This window comes from Carassius auratus, linkage group LG44F, assembly GCF_003368295.1.
Source record: "Carassius auratus strain Wakin linkage group LG44F, ASM336829v1, whole genome shotgun sequence".
Taxonomy (NCBI): domain Eukaryota; kingdom Metazoa; phylum Chordata; class Actinopteri; order Cypriniformes; family Cyprinidae; genus Carassius; species Carassius auratus.
This window is the reverse complement of record NC_039298.1, coordinates 256,224-283,979: the sequence shown is the minus strand read 5'-3', so window position 1 is coordinate 283,979 and position 27,756 is coordinate 256,224. Positions and strand designations below refer to the sequence as shown.

Sequence of the window (27,756 nt, the reverse complement as noted above, 5' to 3'; positions counted from 1 at the left end):
ACTCTTCAGGAGTTTGCGAATCACTCATCTGTTCTCACACACAGGAAAGCTATCTTGCTCTGTTTAATCAGATGTGAATGACTCTATGGTAGTATTCAGTGTCTGCTGTCATATGATGGAAGTAAAGATATGACTCGGATGAAATTCCAGCTGAGTGTCATATGTGGTGGATCAAAACTGCAGTATCCAACCTTTCTTTTAATTTCAAATGTCCATCCAACTGGAAATGTTTTGTGTTGAAAATCTAGTCTGGTTTATAGCCTCAGGGTTTCAATGTGCTATTAATTTAAAGAAAATAGTCTTTAAATTGGATGGGATGTCTTATAGAAAATTTGTTTTTAGGGCTTTCAAAGTTAAAAAATTAAGTGTTTATAATTTTAAGGTAACACTACAGTTCAAGGATCAATTCTTACTATTAACTAGTTACTTAGTAGGGCTGTGCAATATTAAAGAAAATGCTGTATTTGATTTGCTATTCGATATTGACTTATGTGTAAAATCAATAAAAATTATATATTAAACATTATTTAAAATTTAAATGTATATATCCATTATGTTTCACTTTCACATTCTTTCCTAGAAAAGAAAGCATCACTACAGCTTCTGAAAGTGACCAGCAGTATTTAAGCATTACATAAAAAGTATATTTACTACTACAAGAACTATAATATATTTAAAGATATATTCGTATAAAAGTTAAGCCTCTTCCACACCCTCCTAAAACACCAAATTTAACCATGCTCCCACATCTACGTCACAATGTGGGAAGATTTGCATAAAGCCGCCCAAATGTTTTCATGAAAAAAAAGTTGTAAACCTTTGATTCTGACTGTTGCCGCTAGTGCCATGTTGTGGAGATACTGTTTCATTGTAAAAGCAAAAATACTTTGTTTAGCCTTCCAAAAGAAGACGCAACTAGAAATCAGTGGTTAAGTTGTATTTACAACAGAAAATTCAAGAACAGTTCAACCCAAATATTCAGATGTGTGCAGCATATTTTATGGAGGACTCTTTCCTGAACCTGGGAGAGTTCACTTTAGTGCCAGTTTTAGTGCCAATATATCATCATATCACTTACTGTGCATTCACACTGCCGGCGTCGAGAGCGTCAAAGTGGCTAGAGGTCTTTCATTTTCAATGAATGGTAATGAGCTATGACGCGGTTGGGCAGCAACCAATCGGAACGTAGAAGTCCACCGCTTGAGAGGATTCCAGCATCTCTGACCACTTTAGTTCCCAAGTACAATGGAGGACAGGTTGATTATTACTGTTTCACGTTTCGCATGATGTGTCCCTGTTTGCGTACAGGGACATAAAAAATAAATTAAAAGTGATACGTGGACCAAGGTGTCTGAGATTGTTCACTTTAAGTAAATATTTCGTCCACAACAATATTTAATGAGGTTAACTTATAACGTGATAACTCCTTGTGATTAGTCTTCACAAGATCAACAATTTGCTTTGCGGCCACTTCAAATACGAAATCAGCATTCGATCTGCGTCTGAGCGCTCACAAATCTTTCTGCAGCGTCATGAGCAGAGCGGCAAGAGCAATTTTTGACGCTGTCAACGTCGGCGGTGTGAACGCACAGTAAGCCCTAGGTGAGGGAGGTAAGGATGAAACTATAGAGGATAGGTGATGGGGGAGAGTGACCATGGGTTATGCTAAAATGTGATCTTGGGAGGAGTGTTAGTTGTGTTAGGAGTCAGTTTGAGGGTAAAAGTGATGAGGAAGTGGTCTGAGATGTGCAATGGAGTAACTAAGGTGTTGTCTGTAGCGTGTGTAGACATGGTCTAGTTGGTTACCTGATTGGTGAGTAGCTGTAGTAGACACCCACTTGAGGCCAAATGAATTAGGTAGTGTTGAAGTCTGCAGCCTGGGGTTTTTTCTGTTGAAGTCACCGAGTAATATCAGAAGAGTACCGTCCTCAGGGAAGTGGAGTTTAACAGGGTGTGTAATAGTGTGATTCAAATGAACTGTTTCCAGTTAAAGATGGTAAAGGATCAGTTCCATTCATTTGAGATAAGCAGACCAGGGAGGGGTGGTAAAATGTTAAATTAGTGGAGAGGGCAGCAGGAGTCGTAGTCTCCTCGGGTTTGATCCAGGTCTCAGTTAGGGCCATGAGGCTGAGATTTAAATGAGTGTCAATGTATGAAATAAAGTCTGCTTTGTGTACAGCAGACTGGCAGCTCCAGAGATGAATTGGAATAGAGAGTAAAGAAGTAGAAGACATTTGGAAGAGCATTGGTTCAACGGATCACAAATCTCAGTTCGGATCGCATTTTTGGAGGTTTTTTGACCCAAGGACCCACGTTTTATCAAACTTGATACAAGGTTAACTAGTTCAGCTGGCCACGCCTTACTAATTAGCTAAACGAGAACAAACATGACTTGCCACATATACGCAGTAAACAAAGATTTCCTAGCAACAACAATAGTGCAAAAATCAAATGAGAATGATATAAAAACACTAACAGTATGTTGAACCTATGTTGCTTGACTGCTTCTCTCTAATAAATGCTAAATTAAACTAAGTAACTAACTATATTTCTAATGATATATATATATATATATATATATATATATATATATATATACACAGTACAGAACAAAAGTTTGGAAACATTACTATTTATAATGTTTAGTTTCTTCTGCTCATCAAGCCTGCATTTATTTGATCAAAAATACAGAAAAAACAGTAATATTGTGAAATATTATTACAACTTAAAATAATAGTTTTTTATTTGAATATACTTTAAAAAATAATTTATTCCTGTGATGCAAAGCTGAATTTTTACTCCAGCCTTCAGTGTCACATGTAACATCCAGTCTATCACATGATCATTTAGAAATCATTCTAATATTCTGAGTGATGGAAAATGTATTATGAGTGTTGGAAACAGTTCTGCTGTCTAATATATTTAATAAAAGTAAAATAATATATATTCTAATAATATATTTTATTTACTATCACTTTTTATCAATTTAACACATCCTTGCTGAATAAAAGTATTGATTTTGATAAAAAAAAAGAAAGAAAAAAAAATTACTGACCAGTAGTGTATATTGTTATGACAAAATATTTATATTTTAAAAACTTAGCTGCTGCTTTTTTTTTTTTTTTTTCATCAAAGTATCCTAAAAAAGTATCACATGTTCTGAAAAAAAATTAAGCTCAGAACTGTTTCCAACTTTGATAATGAATCATCAGATAAGAATGATTTCTAAAGGATCATGTGATAATGATCCTAAAAATTCAACTTTGCATCACAGAAATAAATGATAAAGTATAATAAATTTAAAAACAATTATTTTAAATTGTAATAATATATCACAATATCAAATTTTTTTTCTGTTTTCTTGATCAAATAAATGCAGGCTAGATGACCAGAAGAAACTTCTTTCAAAAACATTAAAAATAGTAATGTTTCCAAACTTTTGGTCTGTACACACACACACACACACACACACACACACACACACACACACACACACATATATATATATATATAAATAATGTTGGTTTAATATGGTTTTACAAAACAAACTAAGAAGTAATATCATTTGTATAGTTTACCTGTCACCCTGAGATTTTATACTCACAAAAATGTTAAAATAATTTTTATTCTAGAAAGTAAAAAAAAAAAAAAACATTTTCCTGAAATAAGAATTATTTAAGTAAATTATTGATCTGGATTATTGGTTCCTGTTTAAATGCACAATGGTCAAGAGAGCACTTCACGTCACCAAGTGTTTAGTAAATCTTGGTTTAAGCACAAGACACCAGTCACCATGTTTCTGTTTTTGGCTCACAGGGATTTCCATCATATAGTCATTAGATCAGACATGATTCAGCATGATTTATCCTGTAAACCCTCCAGCTTCATTGAGTTTTCCATTTCCTGCTTCACACTCACTGATGTGTTTTCTCCATAGCTAAATTTGCCCCCAGTTTCTGATCCGTTTTAAAGTTCTTTTTATCATATGTTGTAAATATGAAGATATATGGCCTTATTAAATGGAAGTATAAGCATATTGATCCATTTGCAGTACGCACTTTTCATGGTCACATTACAATTTATCATTGCACTGACTTTCTTTTGATGGAAGTCTCTTTTTAAATTAATAAAAATTTAAAAATGTATCTTAAATGTCCTCCCCCAGTCACTGATGAAGAAGTCATGCTCTGATGTGTGTAATCTCTTGTCTTACTTAAGGTCATGCAACATTTCTGATAGAGGAAGAGGTGACTTCAGAGGAAGTGATGACTTAGACTGTCCTAACAATATCTAACCCACTCTTAATTTTTCTGAGCAGATGAGATGACGGCAGACTCCTTTGGCAGTTTGAAGTGGTGTCCCCGTGGTCTACTCAGTGCTGAAAGGACAGGAGCAGAACCCAACAGTGACCGATAGACTGGTCTTTGTTTTCGGCTCATCTTCAGCGGCCTCTTGGTTTTCATCAGGATGGTGCATTCAGCATCACTTCGTGCCTGTCTGTCTCTTCTGACTGTCCTCAGTTGTCATTCTCATGTCCTCCCCCGACTCTCTTTTCCCATGGGTAAGTACCATTGATTTTGTATTTTATATTTGAGTAACTTGTGAGCTGATGACCTCTCTGTATCTTCGGCCCATAGTGTTTATCAGAAAGTGAATTAAGATTAATTGTATAATCAATTATAGTCTATCATTAAACAAGATGTCATTAAACACATTAACCTGTGTGCCGCTTGAGTGAAACATACTTAAACATCCTCTTAGGATCCTTTACATCATATCAACACTGTAAATATAATTGCATATCTAAATATCTTTTAATAGCATTAATATATGATTGTAACCCCATCAGATCAGTGTTATTTATCATTTATTTATATTATAGTATTTATTAGTATTTTGAATTCATTTATTTTTTATTTTAGTTTGAGAATTTTTATTATGTTGAATTTGTAATTTCATATTTTTTTTATATTTCTTAAAATGTACCTTTTGTTTTTATTTTGGTTTGGTTTAAGTACTTTAGGTTTAAATATAATTCTAAATTTTGTATTGGCAATTCACTGAAATTAACTGTTTAATCTAATATTTTTATTTTAGTTTAAGCTTTACTTGAATTAACAACCTTTTTTATGGTTTTAGTTTTAATTAATAGTAACAACATGGTTTCAAAATGTCTTCTTTTTTTCTTCTTCTGTAAACTAATAAAAAATAAGCATGTTTATTTTTTAATACGTTAAGTGGTAAATTAATTTTAATATATATTTTCAAAACCTGAAAATGCAGCATGAGGTCAGCATTCTTCAATTTCATTAAATTTCACTTGAGGGCCTTTTTTGAAATTTCATAAATTATAATATTTGAATAATGAATTCAGTTTAAATTGGGCATGACAAAGTTTATCAAGAATTCTTTTAATGTGATCTTGTTTAAAATGAAGTTAATAACAGCATACACAGCCGTGAGATGACCCTGGTTCACTTGGTTTAGCCGTGCACTGCAGTGACTGGTACAGGTACTTACTGAAAGACTTGGATTAGATGAGATGCTTAGATGAGATTGTGATTATGCCACAGACCTGCAAGAACATGGCTTGTGTTTTAACATTTAATGTAAATGCAGTTTGAAAGTTATTTGTTTTAAGAAAGGTTACTATGAAAGATGAATACTTGACATGCTGCTTTTCTTTTTGTGGCTAATGTAAGAATGTCATAATCACAATTGTCCATATAGTTCCGTTGTAGAAACTAGTTAATTGTAAATAATAATAAATAATACTAATACTGATATAAAAATAATACCTATATTATCATGAATACATCCTTTCAGAATGATTTTGCAGACATTAAGCATTAGAGTCAGTCTACACAGATTCAGTTTGCACAAAATGTTTATCCAGTTTGATCATTTATTTATCTTTAAATTCCAACTGGGCTAGAAGTCTGTTAAAAATCTTTCTCCATGACAATGATTTAGCTTTTCACTAACAAGAAAAGATAAGCAGGAAGCCTAAGAGAGATCATTACAACAAATATTGTTCCATGTAGATCATACTTTTTGCTCTAGAAAGCATTGGATGTATGAGGAATGAAAGACCTTGCATGGATAGTGGAAGCATCTGTCCCTCATCTCAATAGGAGTCATGGTGCAGATGTCCTTGAATGGCCTCTTGATATATTGCTGAAACTTCTAGATAAGGTTTCATTTCTCCTGTGGCCTCACAATAGCTTAAACAAGGTCCTTCTCTCAGGTTATTAAAATCTAGGAATGGTAGCAGAATTTATTGCCATATAAAGCTAGAATTTATCTGACACGGTTAAATAATTTTGTTCTTATAGGTTTGCTTTGGTGTGGATTAGCAGTTTACTAATTTCACTTTTAAAGTTTTTTTTTATTATGATTGGTATGATTGCTTAATACATAATACAGTAATGCCACAATATAAATGCCAAAAGTCAGTATGCTCCCCAAAGCTTCATTTATTTATTTTTTTTATGCATGGAGTCCCTTGTTCTGAAGCAGTTATTTATAAGTGGAGGCTTGTCTGTGATTTGGCAAAACAGGGCAGAATCAGGCTGACCTGGCAAAAGTAACAAGAATAATGTAAAAGTTTCCTCTTGTTTATCTGAACAACTGAAAGACAGACGTACAGTTGTTTAGACATGCAGATACATCAGTTTTGCTAATTCAGGTTCAGTCATGTGACTGAGTGTTTGCAGACGTGAGTGTGAAGATTACAGGGCTTAATTGAAACTCTGAGTCTCTGTTTCCCAGCACTACCAATTACAGCACATGTCCGAGTGAGTAAACTCACACTCATGCAGGTGATTGAGTCAGATGTGATGACGACACGTGCAAACCGATAATTACTGCAGAATGACACTACCTGCAGAAACATGAAAATCAGACTTGACTGAATAAGCAGTGGCCTGCATCAGTATATGCTTGTTGTATTTTATTTTTAGCAATATGAATTTAAAGTTAGGTATGCACGATATATCGGCCACCATATCAGTATAATATTATTATCGTTTATGGAATCGATACGAGAATTTGCCAGATATCTTAGAGCCGATAAATAATGCATTATTTCCTGCAGAGTAACTTTAGATGCGCACCATGATGGTTTGTTATTACTTGAAATATCATTGGAAACACTTCAAAATGGAAAATATATTGAACTGCAATGTGCAGGGCAAGTCTGTAATACTATAATAAGATCATAAAATAATGTGACTTTGTTCACCCGTGTTTTAACGTGTTGTTAAGGTAAGAGCGTATCCACAACGGATCCACTTGACTAGCACAGTTAAGTTCGCTTGTGCATTCACAGTATTTTTTGCAATTGTACGGTGTAATTTATATATATATATATATATATATATATATATATATATATATATATATATATATATATATATATATATATATATATATATATTAGTGCTGTCAATCGATTAAAAAAATTAACTAATTAATCGCACAATTTTTAAAAATTAATCGCGATTAATCACAATTAAAAGACTTTTTGGATATGTAAATGTAAAATGTAAATAATTAATGTAAAGTCAAGACAAAGAAACTATTTAAATTCAAAATATGATTGTTTATTGGAATTTTTGTTTAACTTGTAACACAGATTTTCTCATGTAAACAACATACCTGCAATAAACCATCAATATCCTGCAAATTAACTGTTGGCTTGAAAGCCATATTTATTACAGAAATAAAAACACAAGCATTTAAGTACCATTTGAATTTCAAAACAATCAATGCCAATAAAAAACAAAAATGATTTCCATGTTGAATTCTAAGTGGACTGCAAAAAAATTCCAAAGTATAGTCATTGCCAGTGCTTTAAGTGGGCCGGTACGCACCGGTACTCAGTACCGCCACTTCCAAATATAGCTTTTGAGTGTACCGCCACCTCTCCGTGCGCCCAGAACGTGCTTGTAGCGTACCGGTACGCTCATTTAGACATCTGTTTTAATAGAGGTTTTAATCTTTTACCTGCACTGCCGATTTTCAGAGCGCCCTTCACAATGCAAGCTTCCTAATTCATCCCACCCAGAGCAGAAACTACATTACCCATTCACCCTTAAGTTATACAAGTGAATAGCGCACGTGTCGCTTTTCCCACTGTTAAGTGTCAACAACTCAACGTGGCCGGAGAAGGTGTGTGAAACTCGTTGTGAGTTATACTAAAGCAAAATCTTGAGTATTTATTGTCTGATAAACATTAAAAACTGTCTGCGGAGGTTGAGTCGTCCTGCAGCCCCCGCTGGCTGTTCATTGGCTGCAGCATCTTTTATCTAAGTTCTAAAAAAATACCGTAGACGGCAAGGCACAAATTTAGATATTCATTTATCTAATTAATCTATAGCCTATGCACAAAGACAATATGATCTTTTTGTCCCCTTTTTGTTTTAAAGCTTGATGAAGAGAGAAAGCGCAAGTTGCTGCAGCTGAGGAGGACAGTGATGCACGCGCACAGGAGTGATTGACAGTTCGCGGCACTGTGTACAAAAAATACTCCGCTACACAATTATTTCGTTATTTTCGTTTAAGCTTATTAACGTAAGCGTTACAGAAAGGTCTGATTTACGCACTGTTACCGTCATTGTTTTTTTTTTTTTTTTTTTTTTTACAATGACATTTGAGTTCATGATTTTAATGTTGCTGTTTCTTGTGGCAGACTAAATGAAGAGTAATGTTTCTTGTGGCAGACTGAAGAGTAATCCGGCAGAGTTTTATACTGAAACTTTCCGTCTAAAAGTCCTTCCTTGGTCTTATCCATATTTCTTTGCACGCTGAACACACATAGGTCACAACTGGAAATAAAAAAAACTGCAATCGCGTTAATTGCGTTATTTTTTTTTTTACGCGTTAAATATTTCAAATTAATCGAATGCGTTAACGCGTTAATTTTGACAGCACTAATATATATATATATATATATATAAACTTTGTGCAAGTCAAACTTATGCCGGTGAACGTCTTTCACCATGATAGTGAAAGTACAAACTGATGGCACTTTCAAACTTTTAATTTTGATGATTATAACTGACAACCAAGGAAAATCCCAAATTCGGTATCTCAGAAAATTAGAATATAACCTAATACCAATACAAAGAAAGGATTTTTTGAAATCTTGGCTAATTAAAAAGTATAAAAATGAAAAGTATGAGCATGTACAGCACTCAGTACTTATTTGGGGCTTATTTTGCCTGAATTACTGCAGCAATGCGGCGTGGCATGGAGTCGATCAGTCTGTGGCACTGCTCAGGTGTTATGAGACCCCAGGTTCCTCTGATAGTGGCCTTCAGCTCTTCTGCATTGTTGGATCTGGCAAATCCCATCTTCCTCTTCACAATACCACATAGATTTTCTATGAGGTTAAGGTAAGGCGAGTTTGCTGGCCAATTAGGAACAGGGATACCATGGTCCTTAAACCAGGTACTGGTAGCTTTGACACTGTGTGCAGGTGCCAAGTCCTGTTGGAAAATGAAATCTGCATCTCCATAAAGTTGGTCAGCAGCAGGAAGCATGAAGTGCTCTAAAACTTCCTGGTATACAGCTGCGTTGACTTTGGACCTCAGATAACACAGTGGACACGGCACCCCAAACCATCACTGACTGTGGAAACTTTACACTGGACCTCAAGCAACGTGGACTATGTGCCTCTCCTCTCTTCCTCCAGACTCTGGGACCCTGATATCCAAAGAAATGCAAAATTTACTTTTATCAGAGAACATAACTTTGGAACACTCAGCAGCAGTCCAGTCCTTTTTGAAGAGAGACGCTTCTGACACTGTCTGTTGTTCAAAAGTGGCTTGACACAAGGAATGCAACAGCTGAAAGCCATGTCTTGCATATGTCTGTGTCTAGTGGTTCTTGAAGCACTGACTCCAGCTGCAGTCCACTCTTTGTGAATCTCCCCCACATTTTTGAATGGGTTTTGTTTCACAATTCTCTCCAGGGTGCGGTTATCCCTATTGCTTGTACACTTTTTTTTTTTCTACCACATCTTTTCCTTGCCTTTGCCTCTCTATTAATGTGCTTGGACACAGAGCTCTGTGAACAGCCAGCCTCTTTTGCAATGACCTTTTGTGTCTTGCCCTCCTTGTGCAATGTTTCAATGGTCGTCTTTTGGACAACTGTCAAGTCAGCAGTCTTCCCTATGATTGTGTAGCCTACAGAACTAGACTGAGAGACCATTTAAAGGCTTTGCAGGTGTTTTGAGTTAATTAGCTGATTAGAGTGTGGCACCAGGTGTCTTCAATACTGAACCTTTTCACAATATTCTAATTTTCTGAGATACTGAATTTGGGATTTTCCTTGGTTGTCAGTTATAAACATCAAAATTAAAAGAAATAAACATTTAAAATACAGCACAAAACCAGTCTTAAGTAGCACCAGGTTTGTAGGTTTGCATATGCGTAGCATATACAATACATTGTATTGGTCAAAATTTTCTTTTATGCCAAAAATCATTAGGATATTAAGTAAAGATCATGTTCCATAAAGATATTTAGTAAATTCCCTACCGTAAATATAAAAAAATAATAATTTTTGATTGGTAATGTACATTACTAAGAACTTTTCAGACAATTCAGACAAATTTAAAGGCAGTTTTTTCAATATTTATATTTTTTGCACCCACAGATTCCAGATGTTCAAATAGTTGCATCTCGGCCAAATATTGTCCGATCCTAATAAACCAAACAAGCTTATTTATGTAGCTAATTTTAAAAGTAAAAATTGTACGCTTATGACTGGTTTTGTCGTCACATATTTGTACATTGAACCTGGCCAAGGAGGTTTTAAACTTTTGGGCCATTATGAATAAAGTGAAACACTTCTTCAAATTCTCTGGTCTGTACCGAGAGAATGTACCCTGGGGTCGCATAAGTTCTCAGCCGCGTGCTGACTGTCAGATCCACATTCTTTACAGGCCTCAGAAACAAGAAAGTAGCTCATATGAGGAATTACAGGACTTTAGTTCAGTGAAACGCTTAAGAGGCCACAATCACAATTAAGTGCTGCTAATAAGCCAAGGTTTTCTTGGAAATTCCTCTTCCTTCCCTTTTTTGGTACCAGAACATAGAACATTCTTAAAGATGTAATATGTATTTTTATATATATATATAATCTTATTTTTCCTGTTTTTTTGAGCAGATTGTCATTTCCCTTTTGAAATCTGTTGTTTTAAATGTTACGAAACATGTTTGGAGACTTACACTTCAACAGTTATCAAATTAACAAAACATTTGTCTCCAAGCGTCACGAGGTGTTGATTTGGTGGAAATCGACAGAGATTTCTGTGAAGCTACAATTACACAGAAGTTGCCTTGTTTTGTGTGAGTGATATAGTGAAATTGGGTGGAGGAGAAGGAGGAGGAAAAGTGCTGCTGACGTTCTTCTCGTTCAGAACTCTGTTTGGAGAAGACAGCTGGTATGCTGCGGCTCAGCTTTAGGATTAGCCTCCCCACGGAGCCCAGTGTTTTCATTTCAGGGTCATGACAGCAAGCGGAGAAGGCGTTCACATGTTCTCAGCAGAAAAAGAACTTTGGTTAGGGCAGAAATGTGTTGATTTGAATGTGACTTAGTGAAGTTAATAAGCTTGCTCTGTCATTGAGCTTCCTGTATGACCTCACTATCCTCGCTGTCGGCGCTTTTCCAAACACCCTGTGAAGGCCTGGATGTCAGTGTGTGTTTCTGCAAGCATTGGCAGGAGCTTTTCCGATCTGAAATAGTTGCGTAACAGCACCTCTACCCTCTGTCCTTCTTTTCAAGCTTTCTGTATTTTCAGGATTTTCAGTCTGAAAGTTTTTTTTTTTCATTTGAAAGTTAATACATTTAAGATTTCTCTTTATATTTTATGAAATAAATGTAACACTGACACTATATCATTCATTAATATAATGCATAGGTAGTAATGGATTGGAAAAGAAACACTTTCACAAGCTGTTCATGTTTCTTTCTTTCTTTCTTTTCTCCAACTCTGTGGTTTGTTTTCCGTTCAGGTATTGAACCTTGTTCATATTTGATCTAGCAGGTTTCCTGTTGAAGAGCTGACGGATGCTAACAGTCTCGCTTTTTTTTTTCTTTTTTTCTTTTTGTAGATGGGGACTTTACTCCTTTATCTATTGAGATATCATTTTTAGATTTGGCATGTAGGTTGTCATTGTTATTTAAACCACTTACATTTTCAGTTCTTGAATGATATTGCACAGAGCTGTTTATTCTTGGGTCTGTTCATTTTCTCACAAACCACTGTCTATGGCTACTCGTTTATCTTGATTTAAATATATAAACAAAATTCCATGTGTTAACAGTTCAAATGAAACTAAATTGAGAGCTAGCATTACTGTTTTGCATAAACTTGTAACACAAGAAACATTTGAATGAATTTAATATTAAAGATGTTCTTTAGAACTTTCTATTCATCAAAGAATCTGGAAAAATGTTTTATTATGATTTCCACAAAAAATAGGAAGTAGCAGTACTGTTTATAACATTGATAAGAGATGTTTCTTGAGCAGCAAATCTGCATATCAGAATGATGCTGACAATTCAGCTTTACATCAAAGAAATAAATTAGATTTTTAAATGCATCACAATAATAATAATAATAAAAAAAAAGGTTCTTTTAAATGGTAATATTATTTCACAATATTAAAAATTTTACTGAATGTTTGATCAAATAAATGCTGCCTTGGTGAGCATAAGAGACTTCTTTTAAAAGCATTTATAAATCTTACAGACTCCGCAGTCATGTACACATTCCTATCAAAACTGTTCGACCAATCATGTTCAACCTTTGCACAACATGCATGCATGCATACTTTTTTTGCATTTAGATCATAGCAGATATCACCCTGACACGCATTATGGCCGTGCATTTGTTCTGGCATATTTATCCATATTATAACACGATCAATAATTCATGCATCCACCTTCATATTTGATTCTCACTCTCATGGTTCTGCTGTCAAAGGCGTGCATTTTTTATAATGCATTGTTTGTGTGTTTAAGAGATCACTGGCCTTGTGTGGTTACAGTTGCAGAAGATGAGCGTTTGTAGACACATTTCAGCTTAAGCCATCTTATCTTAGTCTAGACTGACCTGATTGAGCTGAGATGTATCTGAGATGTGGTTTTTATGGAAAGATTACAGCTCTGAGAAAACAGTATCAACCACATTTGAATTTACATACAGAAATGCACACACTAAATGACTGCAACCATGCAAGTCTAATAAGTCAAGTGTTTATTTCACACACTATAGCCCATATATATAAAAAAAGAACAGGAAGTTGCTGTCGTCTTTGCAAACTTCACAAATAGAATTCTTGGAAGTGAGAGCGTCTTTCATCTGGGGAGATGAGGTGTTGAATTTTAACTTGAGGTGTTAAACAAGATTTTTTTTTAGGTTTTTGATTGTAATTGCTCAGGCGCTTCAGAAATGGTAGCTATGCCCAAACACACACATTATCAGGATTTCTTTTGTCTTTAACATTTCATAAGTAATCAATCACTATTATTGCTGCTCATAGAACAAACCTCAAAGCCTAATATAGTAATAAACTTCAGCTTGTATCACAGCCCAGATTGATATGTCAAGTTGTGTTATTTGTGCTTGATAAACTAATCTCTTCATCAGAGCAACAGCAGACTCAAATTCTCACCAAAACACTGCGTCATTGTCGTGAGAACTGTATTTTTCTTCTGTCACAATTAATAAGCACTTGTTCTTGTGGAGGTTTGCCTGCCCTCTAGTGTCAGAAATTGTATCCCAGTTTCCCTCATTACTGCAGCTTTGTTTATAATGCATCATCTGATCCTGCTTCCTAAGAAACCAGCAGTTTGACAAATGCCATGTGACACTTGTCATATTTTGCAGCAGCTGACGTAAATGGCACATTGTTATGCTTGGAAAAATGGCTCAATCCCAGAGTATCCCACATCATGGTGAAGAGTCATCTGGGTTCTAAATCATCTCAGAATAAAATCATAATTGCATTTGGAAAATCAGGCCTTGTGATGGACAGTTAATTAGGAGAAATAATAGGATTGTGCGTTGTTAAATTGTTAAATTGCACACTCCACCTTCACTGTCATTAATGGAATATGAAAATAATGTCACATCTTACTGATTCTGAATATTGACAGCTCTTGCACTCATTAATTGGAATGAAAATAATGGGAGTTAGTGTTAACTATACAATAAGACTGCAATTTCATATATTTTTTTCCCAGTTATGTTTCTGCTCATTCATAGTGGTTTTTCTTTTCTGCTGCATCACAGGTAGTCCAGGACGTTCACTCACTGTCTTCAGAAACCCTGATGTCTACAACACCACCACACTGTTGCTTAGCAATGATGAGGACACTCTATTCGTCGGAGCACGTGATGCTGTTCTCACAATCAGTGTCAGTCAGCCTGATGCCATGACCTTGAAGGAAAAGGTCAGTGGGATTTTTGATTTAGTACATGACTAACTGAGGGATATAAGCTAGAAATCCACTTTGTCAGCACAACAAATCAGAGCAATGGAAACATACCAATGAAACACAAAAACATACTGTACATTATTAATGGATCATCTCTAGACGCTGTTTGGTCAATGCCGAATTCAAGCTATATTTCACATAAGTAACAGCTTCCCTAGCAAATCATTATTTATGGTACATAGCAAACTTCTGTTATGTCAGGGACTTCAGTGTTTTGATTTATATACCATTTCATACTATTGTGTATAATATTTTATATAAGTAATAAAGCACTTTAGTCATGACTATAATAAAAACAAAGCAAGGACCTTTCATACCTTATTGTTTGAATAGATTAAGCTGATCACAAAATAACTTTGTCAATAAATAGTGACTTTTTCTCTTACTAAAATAGATAAAATAGACTTAAGATTTATTTGTTAACTTTTACTTGTTTTAGGTAAACAATGTGTTCTGAAATTGAAGTGAATTAATGTGTATTGTTTGCATTCATGTGTATACTGTGTTATTAATGTTTGTTTTTTCAATCAGTATAATCAGATTTAAAGGGGTCATATGATGCGTATTTAAAGAAAATATTTGGTGTAATAGAATATGTTGACAAGCTTTAGTGTTCAAAAAACACATTATTTTTCAAGTACTGTACATTATTGTAGGTCCTCTATGTCCCTCCTCCAGACAAGCACAGTCTGCTCTGATTGGTCAACTGACCCAGTGCATTGTGATTGCCCGAACATCGCAAACATTCGTTGGAAATGTAACGTCCCTTACCATAATCATGAGCTTCATCTTTAAAAAAAAAAAAAAAAAAAAACTGTAAAGACCGTTAATAATCTCCTTAGTTTTACTATCAGTTCAAGCCAGAAAGGGGAACAGAAACAGAGTGATGTGACAGACACAGTGATGAAGCTCGTATGTGTTTGCAGTACACAAGCCACGGAGGGTTAAGACAGCTGACTCCACTGTGATGTGACCGTATCTCTCACACACACACACACACACACACAGGTGCGCAAAACTCTGCATTTGAACAGTCAATAGCAAATACTTTAATAACAAAATATACTTCCAGTATCTGATTCAGAAGTGGCAGATTGTTGTAGCAAAAGAGTCAGAATTACCTCTCTGGTTCACGAAACAGTCGTCCATAAAATGTGTTGCTGTTCTGTTGTAAGTAATCTTAAAGATTCCTAAATGCATCTACTTTCAGAAGGCCAAATAAAGTGCTTTTGCTTGCCTTCTTTCTTTTCATGAACATGTGGGCGGCATTACGCAAATATATCCACATAGTGATGTAGACGTGGGGGCGTGTTTGAACGAGCCGTTTTAAGGGGGCATGGTAGAGTCTTAACTTTGATAAAGAATATCTCATTGGTTTTGACACTTTAGTTTTTGCAACATCAGGGATCTTATCTATGCACAATCAGCTTGTAACACTTCAAAGAGAAAGGAAAACTTGAAATCGCATCATATGACCCCATTTAAAATAAATATCAGCGTTCTTAGTGCTGTGATATATGCATGTGATGAATCTGACCTAGTTTTTAAACTCACATTTCAGCTGGACTGGTCTGCGTCAGAAAAAGACCTCACTGACTGTGCCATGAAAGGCAAAATGAAGGTATAGGAAACCTACCACTTTCAGTGCTGAACAGTCTGGGCCTTTTTGGCCCTTTATGTTAAACTGTACAAATATTGGACTTCATAGGCTGGTGCTTAACCTTATCACCCTTTCCATCCTCAGATGGATTGTCATAACTTTGTGAGGGTTTTGCAAGTGCTAAACTCCACCCATATGTACGCCTGTGGAACATTTGCCTTCAGCCCGCGCTGCATCTATATCGTAAGAGACAGAATCCATCTTTTCACTGTTATTTTTTCCCTTGTTTTAATCCTAGTAAACCACTTTTCTCACTCTGCAACAAACACTAGACCTAAAGTCATTTCCATTTCCAGTAGTACTATGCTTTCATGAGTGTGAGAGGAAAAATATATGTGTGTGTGTGTGTGTGTGTGTGTGTGTCTTATTGGAGATGTGCATACAAAATGCCTCCTGAATGAAACCACCACAGTCTGTGGAAGATTTTATTAATTTTCTTAATGTGTCTTGGATCAAATCTGAACAATCAGTAGTGTAAAAATGTGGTGGGAACTTTTTTCTGATCTAGTTGCTTCATGTTGTGATCAGTGTATTAATGTGAATATACTTTGTGCTCACCTCTACAGAATTCAAATACATTTGCAATGGCTACAGGCCCGAGCGGTAAGCCAGAAGAAGGCAGAGGCCGCTGTCCTTACGACCCGTACCAGAAGAACACCGCCATAACTGTGGGTAAGCAGAGTGTTATATACATAGCAGTGGAAACTATTTGCCATGTTTCCTGATAATCTCCCACCAAGGGAACCATATACACAGAGAAAAGTAAAGGACCGAATACTGAGCTCTGTGGCACTCCATACTTCTGATCTGACATTTCATCAACAAATACAAACTGGTATCTTAAAATTTTTTTAAAGTGAATGAATGCAGTATAATTACAATATAATTTTTTTAGTAGAGACATGTAGAGTGATAAGCAGGCTTCCAACACAGCACAAAAACAAACCATGCAGCAACAGGAAAAAATGTTACAGTGCAGTTTTGCTGATGCTGCTCTTACAGGCTAGTTGTGTGTGTGGTGTCAAAAGGACCTTGCCATAAAGACAAGAAAGATTGAACAAGAAAGAGACGGGCATATTTCTTCTCCGTGAAGAGACATCATTAATCCTCTTGCTCTTAAATCCTTGTCTTGATCTACTTATCTTTGGGTGGCTGACATATGACTTCAGACATGAGGCCTGAGAATGTTCACTTTACATTTACCATTAATCAGACAGGCCTACAGCCATGCATGAAATCCCAGCTGGCAATCACTTAATCCTTTGCAACGAGCATATAGTTTGCAAAAAGGTTCATAGGTAGTGTTTGATTCAAAATATCCACCAGTGCATGATTGTTTTTGCTAATATTTCCCACAACCCCTATATTTATGGTATTTAAAACTTTTTATTTATTTATGATGTTTCTCTTTGACTTTGAAGCTGAAAGTGCCACAACAGTGTTTAAATGCATGAACACAGAAATTACTAATTTGCCATTTTACTTTGCCATAGACTTGTATTGAAACAAAAGAAGCAGTGTTAGGAATATCCAAGCTGTTGTTTTCCATACAAGTAAAGTGTATGTATGTGTGTGTGTGTGTATATATATATATATATATATATATATATATATATATATATATATATATATATATATATATATTTATATATATATTTATATATATATATATATATATATATATATATATATATATATATATATATAAAGTATCATAAAAGTCCATGTAAGTTTCCAAAACAGCAAATATGAATATTTAAAACCACAAATTAGATTTTGTAATATTTTTTTTTAGGTTAATGAATGAAAAATTTAGATCCTAATGACTGAGATTATGAATGAATGATATTTTCTGTATATGATTTAGCACAATATAATGTTTTTTTTTTTGCATGTTTCAGATGGAGAACTGTACACTGGAACAGTGGCAGACTACAGGGGAACTCGGCCTGTGATTTCACGCCACTTGAGCGAAGGCAGCCATGTAGATCTGAAACTGGATGATACGCTTGGCTGGTTAGAAGGTAGGAAAACTTTTTAGTTTTTTAATGCTGCCACAAAAGCAAAGAGAGGGGTATTTAACTGATTCTGATTTTGCTTTACTGTCTGCTCATAACATACACTCCTTTCTATTCACTTCACTATTCCAGATCCTACATTCATCAGTTCCACATATGTTCCCAGTGAGGAGAAGGTTTATTTCTTCTTTAGTGAGACCGGAAAAGAATACGACTTCATTGACAAGTTAACAGTGTCTCGCGTTGCCCAAGTTTGCACCGTAAGTATTGTTTTTGATGCATTTCTTGTGCATGCGAACATGTTGTTGCTAGCATGTTTGCAGAGTAATCAAACTCAAATCAGGGTTGCCAACTGTCACGCATTTGGCTTGAGACACACACTTTCTGGCTCCGTCTCACACTCTCACGCTGTCTATGTAAATCTCACGCCGAAGTGAAACCCCTGCTTGCGATATGAAACAAAGTCTCCGCTTACAAGATTGTATGTTTTAATACTAAATTCTAACAATAAATATAGTTTTGGTGCTCTTAATGTGGCGTAAACAATGAATTGTAGCGTTTCAGATGAAGCCAGAGCCATGGAAAACCAGCTTTGATCTCATCACGTGATCCATAGAGCGCTCCATACAAACCAGCGTTAACAATACATTTAAATATTCATTATTCAGGTATTATTTGCAGCAATTTTTAGTAAACATTACAGAATATGATGCATTGATTATTACGTTGATGACATTTTATTGTATAATTTTGTTCTGGAGAGTGATGGAGAGGCAACATTAATACTTTTTTTTTAAACCTCAGGTATTGCTAACTTATAATGTGATCATACAGCTTAACTACTGTTTTTCAGTTAAATAAGTGTTGTATATTTTAGTTCAATAATATACATTTAATATTTTGAAAAGATCTTTTGGTATTAAATACTATTTGTGGAATAATTATGGTCCATTAATGACTTAAAAAAAATTTTTTATTACAATTAGTGTAGTGTTTAAGGTTAAAATAGAGAGTCAATGAAAAGAGGCAAATGAGAGTAATTTTGTCGTTAGAAAAAAAATTATAATACCATGGTTTCCCATAACTGTATGACTATAAAAATTTTGACATAATTAAATATTAGATTTTTAAATGAGAAATAAAATAAAGTTAAGTTAGTTAGTTAGGCTTACATCCTTTTTAATAAAACTTGCATAATTACACAAAATGAATGCAAGCAAATCCTGAATTGAAACCAAGTTTAAAATGATGCTAAAAGCCCTGCATTCAACTGGATTCAACAAAAGATTTGTATTTGATTTGTAAAATCTCACTCAAAGCTGAATTTAAAAGTCGGCAACTCTGTGCAAATTAAAAATTTGTTTCATTTGAGATGGATTTATCAAAATTACATTCTAAAGCTGGGGTTAATCTGTTTTTTAGAGTGATGTGGGAGGTCAGCGTACTCTGCAAAAGCGCTGGACCACCTTTGCCAAGGCTCAGCTGCTCTGTCAAGCTGACCAAGAGCTGCCCTACAACATCCTGCAGGACATTGTCAGCCTTCCACCACCAGAGGGCACGTCTGAGGACCAAACTCTATTCTATGGGGTCTTCACTTCTCAGTGGTGAAGAAACATGCTTCAGATTATTACTCTGAATTTGCTTTCCATATTTGAAACTGGTGAGGATTTATTTTATAATTAACCGTTTTTTTTTTGTTTGTTTTTTAAGGCAAGTCAACTTGGGTCGCTCAGCCGTGTGTGCTTTCAGCCTCGAAGACATTAAAAAGGTTTTTACAGGACGTTACAAGGTTCTGAATCGGGACACTTTAAAATGGAGCACACGGATACAGGAGCAACTGGCCAATCCTGGAGAGGTTAGTGTCACGGGTGTCCTGAGAAGGACCCATTCAGAAAGATTTGCTTTTTTAAAGAGATGAATACATTTTAGTCAGCAAGAATGCTTTAAATTGATCAAAAGTGACACTAAAGACTTATAACGTAACAAGATTTATATTTCAAATAAATTCTAATTATTTCTGAAGGATCGTGACACTGCAGGTAATGATGCTGAAAAATAATTATTTGCATCAAAGGAATAAATTACATTATACAATATATTAAAATAAAATAAAAAACTTAAAATTTTAAGGTTTCACAGTATTACTGTTTATATTGCATTTTTGATACAATATTCCCTGAATCTGATTTATTTTGCCATTTTAAATCTAACTATTCACATTTCTGCTGTTCATCTCTGCAGTGTGGGCTCCATAATGCGTCGGACAGCACTCTGCGCTTTGTGAAGGACAACTTCCTGACTGAAAAAAGTGTTTCACCGGTCAATCAGGGCCTTGAACTGGTGTCACCTGATAGGAGCTACAGCAACATCGCAGTTCAGAGAGTCCGTGGAGCACGCGGCAGAGATTACACTGTGCTTTACCTGCTCACGGGTAAATAACAGCACAATTTACACACATACTGAGAGTGGAATAGGTTTTCTTTGTCACTAGTTGCAGTATATTACTTAAATAATAGTGTCATGAAGTATCATGGTGCTTGGTATTTCAATTTGTTATAAATTGCTTGAAATAAAGCAATTAAAATAAAATATAAATATTTGATTACTTGTAAAAAGCTTAAATAAAAAAAAAAACTTTTTGCCTTAGAAATAAGCTGCTAATTTATTCAATGGCAAACAGAAATATTAAAAAGTCAAAAAGCAGACTACATTTTAAATTAAAATTAAAACTAAAATGGATACTGAAAAAAAAGAGAATTAAAAAAATTTGAGATTATTTCACATAGAATTAAAAAGAATGGATAATTATTCCTAAACAGCATAAGATGAGTAAAATGTGCTAGATTTAATGAAAGAAAAATAACTAATGACAATTGCAATCTGAGAGAGCTATTCTTCTAAGATGAAGTGCATTGGTTGATTTGTCCAATTAGACACAGAAAACACATTTTCCAAAAGATTATTGTGTTTGTGTCTAAACATGTATGTTTGTATGTGTATATATATTTATTTGTGTGTGTGTGTGTGTGTGTGTTTATATCCATCTCCTTAACTGTGTATCCTGTAGAGTCTGGATACCTGCACAAAGCTGTGCTCTTGAAGAACGGAGCACACATCATTGAGGAGATCCAAGTGTTTCATCAACCTCAGCCGGTCAAAAACCTCCTGCTGTCAGTCACTAAGGTACCATCACTTCAGAGAACAACCATCTGTGTGTGATCGAATTTAATCCATTTCATTCTCTGACAATAAATCTGTCTGCATAAATACAATCTTACTCTTTGAGCCATTAAAAAAGGTTTCTTGGTTATGACCCCTTTAGTGCTAATGTTAATTTTGATTTAAATATCAAGTGACTGGTAGGACACAGATGGTGTTTTAGACCACTCCCATCACACTGCTCAGCCAATTAGAGCCCAGCTTTTCACGACAGACAGATGGAGACTTGATTATCCATGTTTTGAGTATTTAATTCTGTCAATTGTTTGTTAAAGAAACAGAAACTGTTAGTGTTCAAACTGATTGTGTGTTACTGACCCACGAGCGGTAGTCGGCTGTGATTGAATTAGATCTGCAAGAGATTTTTTATTCTAGTGCCTTTGTTTGGAAGCTAAAGGAATTACTTCAGAGCAGCCTCATGCTGATAATCTTAGAAGTCCATCAACTGTTAAAACTGCTTTCCGGAAAGCTATAATAGAATAGAATGGAATATTAAGCCTAATTAAATAAATGACTGTTAATTAACCTAATTTAGGGAACATGAGACAGTCCATGAAGTTGATTTAATGAAGAAAAGTCATAAGGGTCACTAGTTACAGCTTAATATTTTACATAGTAATTTAGTTTATTAAAGGTATTGCAAATGAATTGACTTTGCAAGGAAGAGTGTGAAGTGTGAGTGTAAATGTCTCTGTCCCAGGGTGCAGTGCTGATAGGCTCTTCAGAAGGAGTCGTTTCCGTACCCGTGTCCAACTGCTCGTACTACTGGAGCTGTGCTGAGTGTGTTTTAGCCAGAGACCCTTTCTGCGGCTGGGACCCTGTGATGAAGCTCTGCACAGACATGCACACTCATGACCATCTGTAAGTATCATCACGGCCAAGTGTATTCATATCTAACATTACACTTACTCTGTTAAATATGGGGTTAGTGTAATGCGCCTTTATACCAGATTTCAGCATTCACAAAAACTGTGTTCATTCATAACTGCATAGTTAGGCATAAAGCTGTACTTTGTTATTAATGCCTTCTTTGATTGCTCTTCACAGTGTCCAGGATGTAGATGAGGGAAATGTTTCAGCGCAGTGTACATACGTGTCCTCCAGGTCACGCTCTGGCCAGTCCCAGACCTCCTCAAGTAAGTACAGTTCATGCATCCACCTATAAATGATTTCTAACCTAGAGTCTCATGCATTATTTATGCTTATAAATAAACGTTTTTGATTATTTATAATTAAAATAATCATACATGATAATTAATCAATTACAGCTGCACATCTTGTTCTTGGCTAGCTCAGTAACAGTGCGTGAAATATTATTTGTTTTCATTTTTACTAGATTTTTGAGTAGGGTGACCGTATGTCCTCTTTCTCCCGGACACATCATGGCCAGGTTTTCTATCTCTCTTAAAATACCCAGGTTTTGGCTTTGTCTGCGCTGCACAGACCAATTGTTGTTTGACATCACAGTTCAGTGAAAGCTATAGAGAGCAGACGCTCCTTATGTTTCGGAGGCGCTCTCGCTGTAGTCTGATGTCATACACTGCTCGGTCTGCGCAGAACTGGTAAAGTCTGACACACCTGATATTGTAAGGATATTTGCATCACTTTGACCATTCTCTGTTTCCACCTTCTCATCCCACAATTGGTTTATCATGTACAATGCCTGCACGTTATTGGTCAACTACTTTTCAATCATTATCTTCAGCAAGTATGAAAAAAGGGGAAAACAAAACCAAAACCTAGATATTTAAGGCAATCTAGAAATCCTGGCCAGGACGTGTCTGGGGGAAAAAGAGCACGTATGGTCACTGTATATTTAAGTGTGTTCAGTGCTGTTTATGGCACTTTCTATAAACTTTTGACCTTTCCCACTCCCCATCCTGCATTCAATAATTAACAACAATAAAATCACACAGCAATGTCAAAATGTTGGCAAAATCTGATTAAATATTTAATTTGTAATAATTAAACATTAAACATTTTACACACAACTGTTACTAAGTAACTTTTCCATTATTTAAAAAAATTGCATTTCAAAAACTTGTGGCATTCATGGCATTAAATGTTAATAATTTCATTCCATTACCCCAACAGCTTTTAGTGTTTTCATTTAACCCTTTTATTGTTAAAATAAAATGGTTTAAAAATGCATGGTAATTTTTTTTTTAATAAAAGTGTATCAGAAACTGCAAACCAGTATTTTGTCCCGAACTATCCAGTCCACACTGAGTGATGGCAGAATTTAAGATAAATTTGTGACCAGTGTTGGGGAAAGTTACCGTATTTTCCGGACTATAAGTCACACTTTTTTTCATAGTTTGGCTGGTCCTGCGACTTATAGTCAGGTGCGACTTATTTATCAAAATTAATTTGACATGAACGAGAGAAATGAACCGAGAGACATGAACCAAGAGAAAAACATTACCGTCTCCAGCCGCCAGAGGGCGCTCTATGCTGCTCAGTCCTCCTGTAGTCTACACTGAAGATATAGAGCGCCCTCTCGCGGCTGTAGATGGTAATGTTTTCTCTTGGTTCCTGGTTCTAAATGAATGTGACTTATAGTTCAGTGCGACTTATGTTTTTTTTCCTCATCATGACGTATTGTTGGACTGATGCGACTTATTCTCATCGACTTGTAGTCCGAAAAATACGGGACTTTTAAAAGTAATGCATTACAATAATGTTACTCCATGAAAAAAGTAGCTAATTTCATTACTTTTATGGAAAGTAAAAGTACTGGGGAAACAGAATAACATGTTGCTTAAAAATAAAAAAAAGTAACTTAGATATTTTGCTGTAAATGTAAACATAATGCGTTACTAGTTACTTAAAAAAAGTAATCTGATTATGTAACTTGCATTACTTGTAATGCGTTTGTCCAACACTGTCTGTGACCTCTTTGCCTATTCTAGTGTGTTTAAAAATGTCAAAACTACTTTTTCTACTTCATTTTTATTACTTAATTGTAATTTTAGTGTCTGTAGTGCTTATTTCTAGAAAATAATCACAAATTAGAGTTTTTATTTAGTCATATAAAATGGGTTGCGAAAATTACAACCATATTAAATGGATTTAATTTTGCACCTCCTTTACTGACTTTTATTTTAGAAAAGGGGCAACTTCTGGTTCAGATTAAGAGTTTCGAGCCTACTTAATCATATAAAGTGCTGTACATAGTATTGGTTTATGTTTGTGTTTCCTGTGTGGTGTGAATACTGACCCTTGACCCCTGACCTCCTCAGCTGTGTGTCCTCCAGGTGAAGTAGTGTCCGTGTCTCTAAACGAAGTAGTGCACCTGCAGTGCCCAGGAGCGTCACACCTCGCCGAACGCCACTGGGAGCGTCTCAACAGCCAGCTCTCGCCCAAAATCTACATTCAGTCAGACGACGGCAGCCTCCGCTTTGTGGCGACCCCGTCCACCCTGGGACACTACCTGTGCCAGTCTGTGGAGAACGGCTACACCCAAACACTGGTCGTCTATCACGTTAAGCAGAAGAGCAGCCCCACCCTCCTACCAGCCACCCCGAACCGCCCATTCATCACCCCGTCCACCGAAGCAGGAAATAAAACCCCTGTCCTCATTCCCAGACTCACTGCACCCAAACAGACGGAGCCGAGGCCTAAACCAGAGGATGTGCATCCTACAGTCCCACTCAAAGATTCGCCGGTGGCCACCACGCACAAAAGCAGGAACTTTACTCGATTGCTTGGCACGGACAAGGAAAATTCCCGAATGACTGAGCCCGGTGAAAACCTCCAGCAAGCGGACAAGCCCAGCTACTTCCAGGAGCTAGTGGTGGTGTCCGTTCTATTAGCCCTGTGCGTCAGCGCCTTGCTAATGATCGCTGTTAAGAGATTCAGGCACCTTTATCACGGCAGGACTGTCCCGCAAGCGGCTTCCTCTCGCAGGGACGCTGAGAATGGCGGATGTGCAACACCCCAGGAGAGGGAGTCTCTCAGAGGACACTCACCTCATCTGGAAAAGCGAAACGGACAAGCTCCTAACGGACAGGCACATGATGGCAAATCTCCCATCACACTCAGCAACAGTTTGCTGAACAGCTCGAATGGTCACCTGCCCAACACACCCATGTGATGTGCTCCTCTAGTGTTCTAGGTTCACTGTTAAACTCTTTTCTGAGCCAAACTGGGCTTCTGCAGTCGAGTCCTGTCGCTAAACCACTTTGCAGTTGCAGAGGAAAAAAATAAACTGATTAAAAACGGCACATTCGACCTTTTTACAAACCTTTTTTTGGAGCTGTAAGACTCAAATATCTTTAACTCTGTGTACTAGTGTACATTTTTCAGGTTGTTAATATTTAAGCTGTTATTTATGTGACAACTGTTTGTTTCAGTCTGAAGTGTATCAGATTGTATGCCTCTCTATCAAAATTTTATTGACATCAGGAACTGTTCAATCAGTTACTTTTTTTAAATATTATATTAAAATTTTGATGGACCTAAAAATCTAAGGTTAATAAAATTACCTAAGAGAGGCAGCTTCACTAATTAAACTGATCATCTGCAAATATAAATTTCAACAACTTGAAATTTCGTATTTTTCGTTCTGATAATAAGTTTGGTTTCCTATATTCTGTTGACTATATCGCACATCTTTTTTAGACTTTGCCTTTGTTCCTCCTCCCCATCTAATTCCAGGTTTTGAATGTTAAGACGAGGTACATGTCTGTCTAACGTTTTCCTTTCATAATCTTTAAAAAGACAGTTCACCCAAAAATGAAAGTTCTGTCATTTATTTAACGTAATGTTGGTAACCAAACAGTTTCCATTAACTTCTATTCTATTGTATTGCTAGTCAATGGGAGTAGAAACGATTTGGTTAACTGCATTTTATATTAATTTGGAGAAACTCAGACAGGTTTTGGAATGACATGAGGGTGAGTAAATGTAAGAATTTTTAATTTTGGGGCAAAATGTCCCTTTAATGTTGCACCAATGAAAAAAATGCTTTCAAAGATGTTTTTCAAGTGGTTTAATTTAAATAAGTATTTAGTGTAACGCATAAAAAGAATTGTGCTGATCAGTAATGTGCAAGTACGGGTAGATGTTTTTCTATCATTTCTGTGTCAACATAAGAACATCTCAATATGAAAATAATATTCACAAGTGTTATTTTGGTAAGTTTGACCTGTTATAGATCTCTGACTGCTTGCTTCGTTTAATATTGACCACTCTGTCATAACCGTAAAATGGCTCCAAAGGTGTGTGTGTGTGTGTGTGTTTTGCCTTTGCACAGCAGTATATTCGGCCTGATTGTAGTTCTTCCAATATATTGGGAGTGACCTGAACTCAACCTGTGGTTTGTCACCGAACGGTACGGATTTGAAGTCTTCATTCTGGGGAAATCACTTGTGAATTGTGATATTGCCAAATGTGTGTTTTATAATCAAGTGACGGAGAACATGTTCTGTCTGGTGGTTCAAAGAACAGTCTTATTTTTCTGTTCGTCTTTAGCTGGATAAGTGAGGCCAATCGAAGCCCAATATGTGAAGCCCGTCACAGGACTAGATGCATTCTTCTGCACGCCACTGTTTTTGAAAGACTCTGTTTATTTTTTTATGGTTTGAAAATAAAAGATACGGATTTAAAGTGTTTGAAATGTTTCTTAATTTTTTTCCCCACTAGGTGGCAGCATATGACAAAAAAATTGAGGCAAAGCTGAATTTTCAGCATCATTCCTCCAGTCTCAGTGACTCATGATCCTTCAGAAATCATACTAATACACTGATTTGCTGCTTAAATTAATTGATGCTCATTAATTTTATATTTTTTCTTATTAATGTTGTGTTGTTAAGGTTCAGGATTCTTTAATGAATTGAAAGTTCAGCACTGTGTGTGTGTGTGTGTGTGTATGTATATATGTGAATACATTCATTTTTAACCCTTAGGACAATGCATATTAACATGACAAGTCAAAATATGCCCGAGTTAGCCAAGAGGCTAGTTTTCATCTGCAGTCCTAGGCCAGATGTATAACAGGCAACCTAAAAATACAATGCAGATACAACAATTTAATCAAAATATAACATAATACAACAAACCCTACAGTTTCCAAAAGCAACAACAACAAAAAAATTAATGTTAACATATTTATATATATATATATATATATATAATGCTGTTCAGTGAACTTTCTATTCATAAAATCACCTTGAACCTTTCCACTAAACTATGACATTGATAATAAATCAGTATATTAGAATGATTTCTGAAGGATCATGTGACACTGAAGACAGGAGTAATGATTTTGATCAAAGGAATAAATTACATTTTAACATATATTCAAATAGTATTTATATTGTAATAGTAAAACTATATTACTGT

General features: G+C 35.6%; 1 protein-coding gene across 2 annotated transcripts in view; it reads left to right on the top strand.

Moving 5' to 3' along the window:
* Nucleotides 1–27,025, top strand: part of LOC113068246 (semaphorin-4A-like) — a 39,742-nt gene extending 12,717 nt beyond the window's left edge. The window contains exons 2-15 of one of the 2 annotated variants that reach the window (XM_026240908.1): nt 4,319–4,561; nt 14,309–14,469; nt 16,076–16,135; nt 16,259–16,357; nt 16,741–16,846; nt 18,076–18,198; nt 18,325–18,452; nt 19,615–19,796; nt 19,903–20,047; nt 20,434–20,623; nt 21,260–21,375; nt 22,112–22,272; nt 22,459–22,547; nt 24,669–27,025. In XM_026240908.1, the coding sequence (XP_026096693.1) occupies nt 4,468–4,561; nt 14,309–14,469; nt 16,076–16,135; nt 16,259–16,357; nt 16,741–16,846; nt 18,076–18,198; nt 18,325–18,452; nt 19,615–19,796; nt 19,903–20,047; nt 20,434–20,623; nt 21,260–21,375; nt 22,112–22,272; nt 22,459–22,547; nt 24,669–25,507 (2,493 nt within the window). In that variant the 5' untranslated portion in view covers nt 4,319–4,467 and the 3' untranslated portion in view covers nt 25,508–27,025. Of the gene's footprint in view, nt 1–4,318; nt 4,562–14,308; nt 14,470–16,075; nt 16,136–16,258; nt 16,358–16,740; nt 16,847–18,075; nt 18,199–18,324; nt 18,453–19,614; nt 19,797–19,902; nt 20,048–20,433; nt 20,624–21,259; nt 21,376–22,111; nt 22,273–22,458; nt 22,548–24,653 lie in introns of both variants that reach the window. The other variant, XM_026240906.1, reaches the window with a different exon arrangement.
* The last annotated feature ends 731 nt before the right edge of the window (nt 27,026–27,756 follow it).